At 34.4% G+C, this 16,507-nt stretch overlaps 1 protein-coding gene across 1 annotated transcript; it reads right to left on the reverse strand.

Annotated features, from left to right (window-relative positions):
• Positions 1–3,263: 3,263 nt before the first annotated feature.
• LOC310719629 (cysteine-rich venom protein natrin-1) lies at positions 3,264–8,569 on the reverse strand. The gene is made up of 8 exons (XM_083529555.1): positions 8,522–8,569; positions 8,155–8,251; positions 7,215–7,318; positions 6,895–6,985; positions 4,489–4,631; positions 3,983–4,068; positions 3,762–3,844; positions 3,264–3,618 (listed from the first exon to the last, which is right to left on the reverse strand). Exons 2-8 carry the CDS (start codon positions 8,216–8,218, stop codon positions 3,485–3,487), a joined length of 705 nt encoding a protein of 234 aa, XP_083385681.1. The 5' UTR covers positions 8,219–8,251; positions 8,522–8,569; the 3' UTR covers positions 3,264–3,484.
• Positions 8,570–16,507: the final 7,938 nt, after the last annotated feature.

A 16,507-nucleotide genomic window follows, 5' to 3' on the forward strand; every position in this document is an offset into this window, starting at 1 on the left:
GTTTCTAAGGAAACATTGCAATTTTATAAATTGTAAATTATTTATTATATATATATATATCTATAAATAAGACAAATAGAAGCCCAGTGTTTGTTTGTATATACAGTGTATATATATATGTATATATATATATATATATATATATATATATATATATATATATATATATATATATATATATATATACATATATATATGTGTGTGTGTGTGTGTGTGTGTGTGTGTGTGTGTGTGTGTGTGTGTGTGTGGTGTGTGTGTGTGTGTGTGTGTGTGTGTGTGTGTGTGAATAAAATACAAATTCTCTCTTCCCTCACTTCCCTTGCTTTGCCCACCTTGTAATTGCGCTCTATTTTCTCTCTAGTATGCTAGTATGCGAGTGCGGGTCGTTGTCATGACGACTAGGGCTCTACTTAGAAAAACTATCTAGTATGCAAATGCACACCCTTGATCCCGCCTTTCTGTGGCTTCCTGACACGCTGATTGGCTGCCTGAATCAGGATTATAACGAATCAGAATTGAGTAAGGTGATGTTCGTTATATGGGTTTGTGAAGAGCATTTGTTTTACATTTACATTTGTGACATTTGGCAGACGCCTTTGTGCAGTTATCTTACAGTTCTCTCAGTTATACCAGTTTGCAATTGAAGATTAAGGGCCTTGCTGAAGGGCCCTCTGCAGTGCAGCTTGGTAGTTCTGGTATTTGAACTCATGATCTTCTGATTAAAAGTCCAACAAGAAACTTTTAGTAGTTTTGTCATTTCATTGTTGAACAGCAGAGTAAGGGGATTGTTGGCACCCATGATAACCTGTAATGCACTGCAAATCATGAATAGAATGATGGTTCTCAATCGGGGGCCCAGTCTTTTACTCGAGTCCCAAGTACTTATGCCATTCATTCACCTTCAGAATCCATGCTAGAAAAAGTAACCTTTATCTGTCACATACACTTTACAGTGAACTTCTCTTCTTTGCTTCTTGTTAAGTTTGGGTCAGACCACATCACTGGACGTAAAGACTGGGTTTTTCAATCCTTGACCTTCTTTTCAATAACCTTTAGATTTCACCAAAGGAGCCACCACTGCCCCCAAGCAGGGTTGAGATGGATTCAGATCCCACTCTGAGAATAATGTGCACAAAGTCAGACACCACCTTGAATAGGAAACTCCTTAGAGACTGTAGTTATAGATCCGGATCGAACCAGAGTCCTGTAAAATGAAGCAACAACTATGCTTCTTCTTCTTCTTCTTCTTCTTCTTCTTCTTCTTCTTCTTCTTCTTCTTCCACTTTATTAAAACTAATATGTTTATCAGACTTAAAACCCAATCACTTCATATTGAAACCCAATCACTTCATACTCAGTCCCACTAAGCAGGAGAGCTAAGCCTGATTGTCCTGAGGGTGGCGCTATTGTGGAAAATTCAAATATTTCAGGAATTCTAGCGTTGAGAACAATTAGCAGTAGAAAAAAATAAGATTAATGTGCTCATCCATGGTCTTTTTATGGTTCTCTGTAGTGTTGCAAGAACTGGCAACATTTGAAGCTGTTCGCAAATTGGACCTACGTCCTACGACCTACGACCTAGTCATGAGTTAATAGAAGAAAGCAAAGAATTAAATATAATGTATTACAAGTAAAAACCTGTAACCCTAATGTATACATTAATGCCTGACTGAATCCTATTTTGTGCAATAGGGTCATCTGGTGGATGGCTGCAGTAGTACAATCAATTATTATGCACCAATTACACAGTAATAACTCACTAAACTGGGAACAAAATGTTCCTGCGTGTCATTACTTACACCACATTCCATTCTTCCGCTCTCCCGAAGGAAATGATTGTTTCTGTTTCTATGAAATGCACTTTGTATTTGCATCATTTCCATTGTCTTCCAGGCATTCTGTTTTAATTATACAGTACAATTTACAATTATATTTTGCCTGGTTGGACTGGAAACCCTATATTATATCCAGAACATCTGTAGTCTCGTTTCGAGGAGCAGCTATGTAACGGAAAACTTCACGAGATGATGAGCGTGATGGTATTCATGGTGGAATAAGCTTGAAAGTTAAAGCTTGAAGCTAATTTAATGAGAAGATAAGCGAGCTGGACAGGTTTGAATGTCTAGAGTACTGCTGCATTGTTCTCGAGGTATAGGGGACACGAGCGCACAAACATCAGCAGGTAGCTGAACTTCATTGCGTAAGAAACCATTATGCAAAATAGACCAACAAGTCGATAAACAAAGTTTAAGGATACATTAGAGACATTATTGTAGATTAGTATCAAGCATTCAACTGTTTACTGACTTAGTACAAACTATATTTACAAAATTATTGGGCAGTGCCCCTGTGCACAAAGCGAGCTGCATTAAGATAGGGTTTACATGGTTTGAAGAGGAAGTTCTTGAGTGGCCTGCTATAGAGCACTGATCTCAACCCTACTGAACACATTTGGGATGAATGGGAACGCTGACGGCGCCCCAGACCTCCTCACCTCACTTACATCAGTACCTGACTTGTATCTGAATCAATCACACACAAATCATCACAAGCACACACTGAAATCTAGTGGAACCTCTTCCCAGAAGAGTGAAGGTTATTATAAGAGCAAATGGGGACTAAATGTGGAATGAGATGCTCAAAAAGCACTAAAAGTCAATGTAATTTTATTATTATTATCATAGATTGTATTGTATTATATTGTATTGTATTGGTGTTATTGGTTATTCATTTGTCTGCTGACTGTTTATCTTGTAACACTGTATAGCTGAATAACAGAAAATCAGCCTGGGATTGGTTTAATATCACAGTAAAGATCATTTGCACGAATCTCTCTGACATTTACGTGGCTCGTGTTACTGAGTTGACAGAAAAACATGGTGAATTTAAGGATGCTTTTTACCTGAGCAAATCACATCTGAAACATCAAAAACTCTCATTTTTAACAACCATATATATATTACCTTTTTATCACCCGAGTGGTCACTTGAAGCTACAATACGAGTGTACGAGTGCAATGCAAGACATTTTTATACCCACATTTATGACACTTGCCTAAAAATCCACAAATCAAAGGACAGCCATAATGGAGAGAGCAAAAGATAAAAATGTTGCACACTAACAAACAAAAACACATAGTATGTCATGCTAACTCAGGATGCTAACTAGTTTGAGCTGGAACAATCGGATTTACAGACCTCGGAAATGAGATTTTCCTGGTAGATGTATTGTTACAGGATATTTATATAAAAAAACACACTTGATTTTAGAATTCAGCCAGGATTTATTGGGATCATCTCAAACAAGTAATAATCTGCTAAAACCATACAGTCTAAACTAAAATTCAGTTACGTTCTGGAAGTCAATTCATTTATACGAATTATATTATATGAATTCACCTCACTACATCCGAATAAAGTATAAAATGTTTTGATTAGTTTAAAGAAAATGACAAGGAGAGGTATCGTAGATAATCCTGGCAGTTTTAGTTAGTAGGAACGATCTCGGTGGTACAGAAGCATTCAGCCTCGCAATAATCTTTCAGGTCCGGGTAACACGGGGCATTTTGTTTCAACTCTTTGCAGTTGCTGTATGTGTTGACATAAGGGCATGGATTGGCTAGAAAAAAAAGATAAAAGATAAGGATTAAAGTCAGCATGACCAGTCCATCCATACATCAACGTACAGGTTTGACGTGGTATGTGGACACGGCTATATGTTTGCCATATCTATATATATTAGGACAACAACAGGTTACTCACTACATAATTTGTTGTCACATGCTTGTGGACAGGCCGAACAGGGTTCTCCCATAGTGTATGGTGCCACACTTCTGTAATTCCCTCTGTTTGCAGAAGACAAACAATAAAAACCTCAAAAGCTAATTATCTGCAAAATGTCAGTTGAGCTAAGAACACTCCTAAAGTAGGTTTTGATGGAGCAGATCTGTCCATGTAGTGCATGGAGAGGAGAAAGGACTTACGCCCGATAGTACTGGCAATCGTAGAAATAGGCGTCTCCACATTTTGCCACACCGCAGCCGACTTGATAGGAACCGAACCAAACCACCTTGAATCCGAAACACAATACTGCTTAGATTTCTTTTGCGAGTGTATAGTATACTGATGAAAATTTATGGTTGTCCCCACAACGCACATCAAATAAAAATGGTGTGTGTTTAAATGCAGAAATAAACGTTTCATTTGCATATGATAATACATATTAATGCAAGATTAAGAAGTGAAATAATAAATAATAAATAGCTAGGCATTGTTGCTGTGATTGTAATACACGATAGCTACACAACTGCAGCCATTATAGTAATGGACTGGTTTTAATATTGTGAGGACACACAGTGTACGTCTAAGTTTGATCAAATTTACGTGAAATAAACCTTCCGTATACCAATTATTGCTCCTGGGAAAATTGTTCAAAGAGACGTGATCTCAATTCCGAACTCAATAATTAAATTTCTTCAAGAATCTTGACCTGTGTGTAGTGGCCGATGGGTTTCCCGTTGCCGGACCCTGAGGAATAGTTGTAATTAGCCACTTCGTTGTGCCAATCTGTTATGACGTCAGTCCATGAAATGTCTGGAGAGCCTTCAAGCAGATTTTCACCCATTTCATATGCTGCATAGACAAAAAACAAAACAAAACAAGATACTTGTGTTTAAAAAAATATGTACTGTATTAAGGCTACCTCATTTACATATAATCTTTTGTATGTGAGGAATAAAACACTGAGAGGTGTGCTGTTATAAGAAAATGGTCAAAAAAACTTTGTGGAAGATGTGCAATGGAGTCACTGTTACCATGATTATATTTCTATAACAGCCGAATGTGATATAATTGCTCTTATATAAGCCAATTTCCCAACCATTATTACAATATTAACTTTAAAAAACTCACCTCTTTTATATATTAATATCTGTTTGTTGTTACATTGAATTTTTATTTATTTATTTATTTATTTATTTATTTATTTATTTATTTATTTATTTATTTATTTATTTGGAACCCCATTAGCTTCCACGAGTGGTCGCTAATCTTCCTGTTCTTCCTGTAATCTTCCAGGTGTGACAAGACCAGAGACTGGACAACTGTTCTCATGACTGAGGGTGGACAAAACGGCACATACTTCCTAGACAAAGCAATGCCTCTGCCCATCCTGGAAACAATATGATTTATCTGATCAGTCCATGAGAGCTGATTATCCAGCTTAACACCCAAGAGTTTAATTTTAGTAACCTGCTCAACCAAAATTGTTTCAATAGTCAAATTTAGGTTACAAGGTTTATTTAACAAATGTTTAGTACCAAAAATGATACATTTGGTTTTGAAAATATTTAAAACTAATTTGTTCAAATTAACCCAGTTGATGATCAAATTTAATTGGTTTTGAAGGTTCAGACTTAAATTAGTGATTGAAGGAGATGCACAAAATAAACTTGCATCATCTGCATACAGTGCAACTTCTGCATTTCTAACAACATGGGGCAAATCATTCACAAAAATTGAAAATAAAAGTGGACCCAAACAGCTGCCCTGTGGAATACCGCATGATATACATTTACTGTCAGAAAAACTACCAATAAAAAAATACTTGCTGAGTTCTGCCATTAAGATAACTCCTTATCAGTGAAACAGACAGTTGTGAGAACCCATAATACTTGAGCTTTGACAACAGAATATCATGGTCAATTACATCAAATGCAGCTGTAAAATCTAAAAGTACTGCACCAACAAGTCTTTTATCCTCCATATATGTAAGCCACTGATCAACCATATGCACTAATGCACTTTTGGTGCAGAACATCTGCAAAAAATGCAAGTTCCTTTTTTCTGCTTGATTTTAGCAGCTATAAACAGTTATTTCCTTCATCATTTTTGGTTACTGACACAAATAAACACAACTTGTCCTGTTACAGAGATTTTAGAAAACACATTTTTTTTTATCTTTTCTGTGATTTTGTTATTGTTTTACTTTTGACTTTCACAACACTCTGACACTGAAGACTCCTTCGAAGTGATATTAAATAAGCATCTCCTGAGAGAAAACCTTACCAAATAAACAATCTTTTTTTGTTAACTTGTTTAGATAATGATAATCCTTTGTACATGTCCTTAATCTGACAATCTTGTTTGCACTCTACTGTTTGCATCAAGATCCAAATTCCACTGCACATATATTTCATCGTTCATATTTAGAGCAATTATCTTTTGTTTATTCGTAATTTTCTTATTGCTGCTAAGCTCTGAGAGCTTCCAAACTAAATTTGTTGTTTCACTACAATGAGAATGAAGTTTCGAAAGTCTTATGGCTTATAATTTAGTTACTACATGCGATCTCAACTCTTTCTAAACAACCAGAATTCAGAAGCAGGGCAAGACATATTCAAACCGATCAATAATGACTATTATAACCAAATCAATTTCCTATTTCCATAATTAATTTTCTATAATTAATCAATTATTTTCTATTTTTACAAATTTGTCCCCACAGCTAATTGCCAGATCGAGTCAGTCTGTTTGCTTTAAAGAAATACACTTGGCTTCACTCTATTCATTTTTTAGTCAGTAACCGTTTTCCCCTCACATCAGCTTTCAATTACGATTCCTTTTCCATGGCCAACTTAAAAGTAATTTGCTTCAATGGTCCACTGGAAAATAGTGTCAACTTGAAATATATTCTCAATTCATCATGTCTGGAGCTGTAATGTGAGCTCAGTGAAACAGAAACACTTAAAAGTAACCTCTAAGTAACCCTTATCTGAGCTAAAAAAAACTGTTTACATAGATCTGAGCAATCAAAGAGAGATTGTTTGATTCGAACGCTTTAAGTGCTTTAATTTTAGAATCTGTAAAATAAAGCTAATAAAGGTAATGGGCTTACATCCGAGCATGCGGCTGCTGGGTGGGCCGTGCTCCATGGAGCAGGTGTCCGCCCACTTCTGAGCTATTGCAGCCACTTCTGAGCTCCAGTTCTGTTAGGAGAGACGTGTACTAGTTACTTAAATCATCCCACTCTGTAAAACAAAACGTTGTTAAACTAATATTGTGACTTTCAGGCATTTCAAACTGGTTCCATGAATATGGTAATGACTTGAGTGGACAAGAAAAATGTAAAATTCTTGGTAAAAAATATAGTCGGTTGACTTTCACTGTGAGTTAAAAAAAATCCTGAAAGTTATAAAATGAGAACTTGCACATTACCATCATAAGCATGTTGCTGGCAGGTGGATCGACTTGTCTCCGAAACATATTGTGAATGTTGACGATTTCATCCTGCACTGCCTGTAAGGTTGTACAGATCTGATCTGTGAGACAGAAAAACAACAGAAAACTTGGTTCACAACCAATGGTTGCAAACATATTTTTAATAGAATGCTAATTTAGCAACGTTTTTGCAATCGGAAATTATAAATTGTGCAAAGAATTCTGACTTCGATTCAGTTATCGTTTGCTCGGTATACAAGTTCACATTATGTAAGTCATAGTAGTAGGGTTAGGGCTTACCTGGCTGTTGAGGCCACCAGGACAAGAATGAGAAAAACAAAAAACAAATATTATCTACATATTATAATATTGTACCATTTTACATTATTTCTATAATATTTTTCTTTACATTAAAATTTTTCTTTAAAGTTATACTGGTAATATAATATCTGATTATGCAGCTTTTTGTGAGGTGCATAGTGGTTGTGTTACTTCATACTCAATTATGTTAACAAAAGGAATTGTTTTTGCGCATTACATTCAGCTTGTTATCCCAAATCTACTGTAAAACCCAAGAAATGTAAATCATATTACAAACTATACTATAACATTAAATTAATGTAATAGTACTGCACAGTATTCGAAAGTCTGGTAACTGCAGTATATAAAGTACCCATATTTTAGCTGATATTTTTCATTCTTTATTTCTGAACTTCAAACATTAAAAATCTACCATTAAAAATAAACATTGTACTTAAAATATTTCTATTAATAACAAGAGTTACAATACAGCTGTCCATCTTAATTTATGTCTATGACCATTTTTCTTATTCTATCCAGATACCTTGTTATATGATTATTAGTACCTGTTTTATGACTATTCCATTTCCAAGGTCTTTAATGATTGAATTCATTGTTTCAGTGCATTTATAGTGACTTACCACACTGCAGGTTAAGCTCATCTGAAGCAGAGCGAGTGCACACAGACTCCGGAGAAACATTCTGCCAAAATTCTTTATCCTACAAACAAACTCCTGCAGAAAACGGATATAAAAAATAACTTTTTATGTGGATTTACGCAACAGTGCTATGAAATTTAGGATACAACATTTATATTGTATTACATACTACACTGGTATCTCAGTAGCACTTTGGTATGTTAGTACTGGTAACTACACAGTATTTAAATAGATCAATATATAGTCCTTTTAGACCATTGCTACATACTTTGCTTGTTGTGTTAGATATTCAATTACCGTAAACAAAAAGTAGCATGGAGACTAGGGTAGTTGTTCGTATTTTACCTGTATTTTAACAAGAAGTCCGATTGAGATCAAAGATCTCAAGGGACATCTGGCTAAGGTAGCAGATTGCAAAGTTCAACATTAAAATACATGCGTTTGAATTTAAATGACATACACAACACATATTTAAAACAGAGGCCATTTACTAAGAATAGTCACATGCCTCTTTCACCACGTTTTTTATGATAGCAAAAAAATGCCTACATTGATATTAATTCATTCAAATTGAGATCTTTATGCTTTATATGAACATGCAGTTTCCCACAAATCTGTTAAAACATCGGGTACAATAAAAAGCAACCACTTGCAGAAGCACAACTGATAACTAGTAGAGCCAGCACAAAGAAGGTCAAAAGGGTAGTTGGAAGTTTACCCTGTATAAATTTAGAGATAAAAAAGAATCCAATGCTAATGAAGTGTACAGACATGTAGATTTGACGTACATAGTAATTGTACTGAACAAACACCAGGTATACATAGGAACATTTTAAATCATGGCTTAAATAACAATTTTTAGATTGATAATTGCATATAATTTTATAACTTTTTGGACTTTTATGCTTCTTCTTTTAACTGATGAGAAAAAGTTAGAAATGTTCAGCTTTTTTTTATTAAACATTCAACATACAAATTTTAAGTTCTAAGTTGAAAAAGTAGTAGCTGATTTGCATAAATGCAAGAAACAGGTTATAGTAAAATATTACTATTGATAATCTATAGATAATGACCAAGATAGTAGTAAAAATATAAGCAATGCTGGAACATTATAAGTCCAGGAACACACATGTGATTTCTGTAAAACATGTTATACAGAACCAGAAATCACATTAAAACAAATGTATATAAAAATGAATAAATCATGTATGCATTGATGAATAATACTAATAATAATACTAATAATAATAATAAAAGAAAAATAATCGCCCAATCATAATGTTAATTATTTACATACAGTGAATGTTATTTGCAATGTACATGTAATTTGTGTAATTGCAAACATAACACAATAATGTTGCTGCTTTCAAATAAGAGCTGAGGTAAATCTCAAACTTTAACAATGAAAAATCTTGCTACTTACATACAACATGTATTAACACATTGAACCTAAAAATTATTACAAGGTAACAGTCAAAATTTTAAGAACAAAATATGAAGTATGATTGCAATAAGAAAAAAATTTAAGTGGTAAATTTAAGAGAGAGGCAGTAATGTTTGATAGAATAGTACAGTGAGTATTTTAGATGTAAAAATATAAGGTTTTTATACACAGCAGGCAATGCATAAAGTTAATTACATTAATGTGTATGTAATTTTTAATATGTTATATGACGTATATTTAAATGTAACATTTAATGCCACATTACAGGTGGACAGCAAAAATGTCGAAATTTGCAATTGTTTTTATTGTAAATTGTATGTCTGAAGCTCTACATGAAAAGAAACATTATAGTAACAACTAAATGCAATATTTTTTACTCAAGGTTACTTTAAAATTTGATTTAACAGAAACCACTTGTTTTTATATTATCCTTCAATTACCTTGAATTCTAATAAGTTTTGAATTGTACAATAACTTTTTCAATTAACACTATGTTTAAATGCTAATAACAGTAGCAATAATTGATTATTTTAAATGCATTAAATTTACTTTATTTTTACTAATACAAATACAAATACAAATAATTAATGCAGGCATAAGTAGTAAGAGTACCTGTAATGCTAGATGAGTAGGGTTTGCTGTCTTGGCACTTCAGAGAGAGTTTTTATAGGCTGAGTGTTGCACACGAGACAGGCTTTCTTGACATAAATGACATTCAGATGACCCGCCCTTAATAACACAAAGCGAGGTGGCCCCAGTTAGCAAACAACAGGCATAAATTCTAGCAAATACTTTATGGGCGTGAAACCAAACCTATGTACAGTATTAACCCATTTAGAGTGAGTGGATTACGTTGATAAACAGCTAACAAATACATTAGACTATATGGCACCAGGGTTACACCCAAAAGCTCACAATGATTAATGATGAACTTTGCATGCATTCAGGATTAAACTTTATATATTTCTGCACAGGTCACTGAACCTGCCAAAGTGCATGTTAAACTTTCATTGTAAATTCCATCATGAAGTTACACTCTGATGAACTTCGTATTTGCACAATACTTTGCTTAAGTTATATTATGTACATTTGTTTCTATATGGATCAGTAAATCATACAGAATGCATTCTTATTCTTTGGTTTTTAAATTCACCTTCATATAAACAACCGTGTGAATATTATGTGCTTTCATACCTGTTTAATGTACTGAGTCAACACGTGACTCAGCGATATCTCAGGTACACATTTAGATTATCATATAATATAGTAGTTACTACAATGTAGATAATTCACTTATCAGCTGTTATGATGTAGTGACATTGCAAGAGTTCATGCACAGGTTTAATAAGATCTGAAATAACGTGGTCAAGTTCAACGTGTTTAAAAAGGAGGTTTTCCATACGGTATATTTAAGAATTATTCTGTAAATGTGTAACATTGTTGTAGAAAGCATTCAAAAAAATACGAGTTTTCTCAATAGCCGAATCAATTTCAGATCTCAAAGAGAAATGAAAACCTCTGTGGATGGTTGTTTGTTCAGTCTCAGTGTTCATGTCTCTTATTGATGTCTCTCAATGAAGTCAAAAAGTAAAGTAAAAAAATAGATCCTGCTTGCCAATAAGTTTGTTCGTTCCTTCTTTCTTTCCTTTCTTTCTTTCTTTCTTTCTTTCTTTCTTTCTTTCTTTCTTTCTTTCTTTCTTTCTTTCTTTCTTTCTTTCTTTCTTTCTAGCAGTGTTCGTGTCTCTCATTGATGTCTCTCAATGAAGTCAAAAAGTAAAGTCAAAAAATAGATCCTGCTTGAAAGAAAGTTTGTTCTTTCTTTCTTTCTTTCTTTCTTTCCTTCTTTCTTTCCTTCTTTCTTTCTTTCTTTCTTTCTTTCTTTCTTTTTTTCTAGCAGTGTTCATGTCTCTCAATGATGTCTTTCAATGAAGTCAAAAAGTAAAATTAAAAACTAGATCCTGCTTGCCAATAAGTTTGTTCGTTCCTTCTTTCCTTCTTTCTTTCTTTCTTTCTTTCTTTCTTTCTTTCTTTCTTTCTTTCTTTCTTTCTTTCTTTCTTTCTTTCTTTCCTTCTTTCTTTCTTTCTTTCTTTCTTTCTTTCTTTCTTTGCATAATTAATGTCTGACATTTTATTGTAAACACAATTTTAAGTGTAAAACTACATTAACAAACATTCAGACACTACTGTAGATCCTCAAGGCACGAGGAAACATAAACATTTTATTTATTGTCGCATAATTATGTGTTTGCGCATAGAATAATTATGATTGCTTAGTCATTGTGTCTACATGTCATTTTTGAAGAAAAGTAAGCACAATTGCAGATATGTAAAGCAGAGGGGCGCTGCGCTGTGGTTTTGACTGAAAACCATTGTAATATCTACGATATACAGCTAAATCAGACTAGGCAAACATCATTATCTCAGTTTGAATGTGCCTTAAAAGTGCATTTATTAGCACTTAAACTGTGCTAATAACTGTGAATATTTTGAAATGTCAGTCAGGATTGATCCTTCGAGTGAGCAGATGTTTGCAGATGTAATTGAGCATGGCCAGGACCACAAACTAATCCAATGCAAATTTGTTTCGAATTTTACAGGCTTCAATTAGGGACACTTGATCTTCTAATTATACAAGACTAAATGGCAGACCATAATGCAAAATATTGTCTCTCATTCTTCCAGCTCCTGCGTCATCTCCACCCTTGGCCACGCTCCCTGACTTGATCGCTGTTTACGCCTGTATCAAGTTTGTCAAGTTGTTAATGTTTTCCTTCCAGTTTATTTTGCTTTGTTTATTGTGTCTCTTATAAGGGTTTGATGGTGTTTTGAAACCTGTTTACGTGGATTATGCTAACCAGCTAGCTTCCTTAATCCACATCATATAAGGCTCAACCTGGAACAAGATCCAAGATTGACAAAGCAAGTCCATGTCAGTCTGTGTTTGGCTAAAAAACATTCAGCATCAGCCAAGAACTTGTTTAAAAGCAAATAATCAGAATTACATGTAATCAATTTCTGCAAACAACAAACAAAAGGAAACCATAAGAGCATCTAGAGTGCATCTATTGCAGAACCATTTCTGTTGCACGATACTGGGTGAGGAAAAAAATAGATTGTGGTTTTGATAATGTTCCAGGCAATGGTAAAAAAAAAAAAAAAAAAAAAAAAATATTGCAGAATAGAAATGCATGCACACTGTAGTGTTTCCCATGAAATAAATGAAGAAAAACAAAGTCTCTATTTTAATTGTATAAAATTTCCCTTTATATTAAATATTTTGCTATGGATTTTGAATAATTTTTTGAAAAGTAAATCGACTGGAAAATATTTTGCTGAAATTGAAAAACTCAGTTTGTCTCTGTGAACCACGTCAAACCTTTTACAATGTAAAACTCAATTTTATATTTAAACTATTTATTACACTTTAAAATTAGAAAATCTTAAAAACATTGCCTTGTGGTTAAGACATTGGACTTTGGACCCAGGGGTTATGGGTTCAAGTCCTGGCTGTGCTGTTCCAGAATGCCATTTTTGTGACCTTGAGCAAGGCCCTTAAAATGATTCTTTGATCCTTCTGGTACAAGAGTGTTAATAACATCAGAAACTAACAGAGGTGAGGTGAGGAGGCCTGAGATGAAGTCAGTGTTCCAATTCATTCCAAAGGTTTTCAATAGAATTGATTTTAGAGCTTCCAGATTTCAGATCCTCCACTTCAACCCATGTAAAGTATATATTCATGGAGCTTGCTTTGTGCACAGGGGCATTGTCATGTGGGAACAGATTTGGGTTTCCTAGTTCAAATCACAGGAAAATTTCATGTTACCGTACCAGATGTAATTGAATGCTTCCATCTTCGTGGTGACAGTTTAAATAAGAACCACATATGGCTGGAAAAGATGAGTGTCCAAATACATTCATCCATGTAGTGTATATGATATTAGAAGAAATACTCCTTCAGCTTTTTATTTTACTCAATATTTAATTTTATTACAAATTACATCTTAAGTATGTCATGTTCTTGTCTTACTATGTGTTTTATTTTTGCCCAGGGTACATATAATACCATGCACATTTATCTGATGTCTTTTCCCTGCTTTAAAAAGTACAGTCTCCATGTTTCATAGAGACATCACACACCTCCCAAAGTCAACATTCCATTTGTAGTGCCAGTATGTGTTTCTTCTTGAAAAAAAGTGTTTCAAAATCCTCTGCTTTTTCCCCCAAATCCTCTTTCTGTCTCTGTGTTTTAACCGATGCATCACCTGACAGAAGCCACGGTGACAATTTTACAAATGATTGCACGCGCTGTCACCGAGTCGGGTGTCGAAAAGAAATCAATTCAGGGATCAAAACCCGACGACGAGACGAAAGAGCGGTTCGCTTGTACGCAGATGGACTAACATTACACTCAGCAACCGAACCCTTTCATCTTCCATTATCATATAAATGGACGTTCTGTCTTATGGTACGGCTGAAGGTTTATTTATGATTGCTTTTCAAGGTCACAATAGAATCCTTCTTTTAAATCTCCTTCTGATGTGATGTTATAAAAAACATCCTCATCCCCGAGATATTGAATGGATATAAAAAGTCTACACACCCCTGTTCCAATGGAAGGTTTATATGATTTCAATAAAAATCATGTCAGGACATTTTTTTCACAACATAGTGTGTAAAAATAAAAATTTAAAAAGCTCTGTTTACAAGAAAGTATTTATCAACGTTTACACACTATCACCTTCAACAGTAGTCCTCTTACACAGGACGATGTCTTTGTGCATCGGTCACAGGTCGGTGCTCCCTGTGACTGTGCGTGCAGCCTTGTGCTGCCATCTGTAGGAGAGTTACAAAACTAGTCTCGAAATGTTTTCATGCCACTTCGTACACACACCTCTAAACTATTACTTTGTTCAAGCACTGATTGCTTTTTTTTTTTCTTCACTCAGTCTTCTGTGGGTTAATAAAAGTTTTTCGATTCGCACTTTAACCGATTGTCATAACATACATTGGTCCATACGTTTATCTCCAACAAGCAAGCTATTGGCGCTAGTGGCAAGGAACAATGATGATATTAGGTAGAAATCTTGAGACTCAAATGGAATCCATTCTCATCTGAGGGACACCAGTTCTGGAGGGTATAAAGTGCATCAGCACGGTTCATCATGCCTTGTCAATATTTTCCCACTGTTTCTTACAAAACATTCAAAATTCATTACATTTAAGGATTTTAACATATTCAGAGCAACTTAAATTTTTTTTCATTCGTTTGAATGAGCAGATAAGGGCTGTATTCATGGGCTTGGTAGTGCTTGGAGGTCCTAAGATTAAAACTCACAACTTTCTAGTCACATGTCCAAAGCCTTAACCACTAAGCAACCATTTCCCCAAATTGTAAGGTCCTCCCACAGACTTTCAGTAATATTCAGGTCTGGGTTCTGGCTCAGAAATTAAAAAATATTCAACCTCTATGGGTTAAGCGGTTCCTTTGCTAATTTGAATGCTTTGGGTATCTTTCTTGCTGAAATGTGAATTTCCATTTCATATTGAACTAGACCTACATTATCTGTAACCTTTTGTGAGAAAAAGCCTCAGTTCTGCATAAATTATGATGCATGATGTTATGGATGATATGGTTTTCTTTTGATGATATACATTTTTTTTTCTCTATAAAATACCTTTAGGAATGATGTCATTATTACAAATTGGATATTTAATTTCTTCATTGCTTAGATGTAAAAAAGTGAAAAAATCTTCTCAGATATTCCAGCAGCTTCCTTGGTGTAGGCCACTTAGCAGCCTTCCTGGTATGTGTCTTTCTTGACCTTGTTTATTTGTGATGTGTCTGTGGTTCTCTATTTTCTGTATAAATAATAAGGGTATATAAATGATTGGTGTTCCATTGTACATCTAATTTGGTTGAGAATTTATTTTATTTCTCCATATTAAACATATTTAACCAGATGTCATGCATGCTTTGTATGTTCTTTGCAAACCATGGCTCCAGCATTCAACTAAAACCAAGAAGATGTTGAGGAAGAAAAGATCTTTATTTGGGGTTAATGAGAGTTATTTCATTGATGACTGGCGTATGATTACTTTTAAAGACCAAGTCATATGTGATGGGTTCATTCTCACCACAGCTTCATCCTCATCTGGTTTCTGTTTGTCGCTTAATCTTTTATGTACTAAAAATCACAATACAAAATTTGCCAAGGCAAAAATGGCAAAAACAGTATATGGACCGAAGTGATTTTCCTGCCATTTGTGGTTCTTCCCCAAAATCATACTACAAAGTTGGAAACACACAATCGTACACTTGATCTAGGAGACCCAAACCTGTGCACAAAGCTAACTCCATGTAGATATAAGCTAGACCTTTACAACCATGCTGAACAGAAAAGTATGTTGATGCAGATGGGTTACAAAAGCAGAAGAATCTAAAAACACTCAAACCAGAAAACTGAAGCTCTGGATCAATGTCGGATTTATTTCAAAAATTTTTTCAATCATCACTTTCCCTTTGAAATGACGCTCGATGTTTAATCCCTATTTGATTTGTACGATCTATTGTAGCAGAACTTGTGTTGAATATAATTTGTCATTAAGATGCTATAGGTAACTGAAACAAGAAACATCTCCATAATAAAAAAAAAAAAAAAGATATCAGACCTCTTTGAGGTTCTGATGCTAGATCCTGGTGTTATAAACTTCAAACACAAGGGGGCAGTGTGGCATTAGACTTTCTACCATGTGCCCTCTTGGAAACTGATACCACATTATTTTTAAGTAGACATACAGTATATGCACCAAACCAACTCTTCAGCAAGTGAGTCCCAGGACAAAACTGATGTTCCATAATCTTTATTGTTCCAATTAGGGACATCTAA

The sequence above is a fragment of the Silurus aristotelis genome (assembly GCF_946808225.1).
Source record: "Silurus aristotelis genome assembly, chromosome: 25".
NCBI classification, from domain to species: domain Eukaryota; kingdom Metazoa; phylum Chordata; class Actinopteri; order Siluriformes; family Siluridae; genus Silurus; species Silurus aristotelis.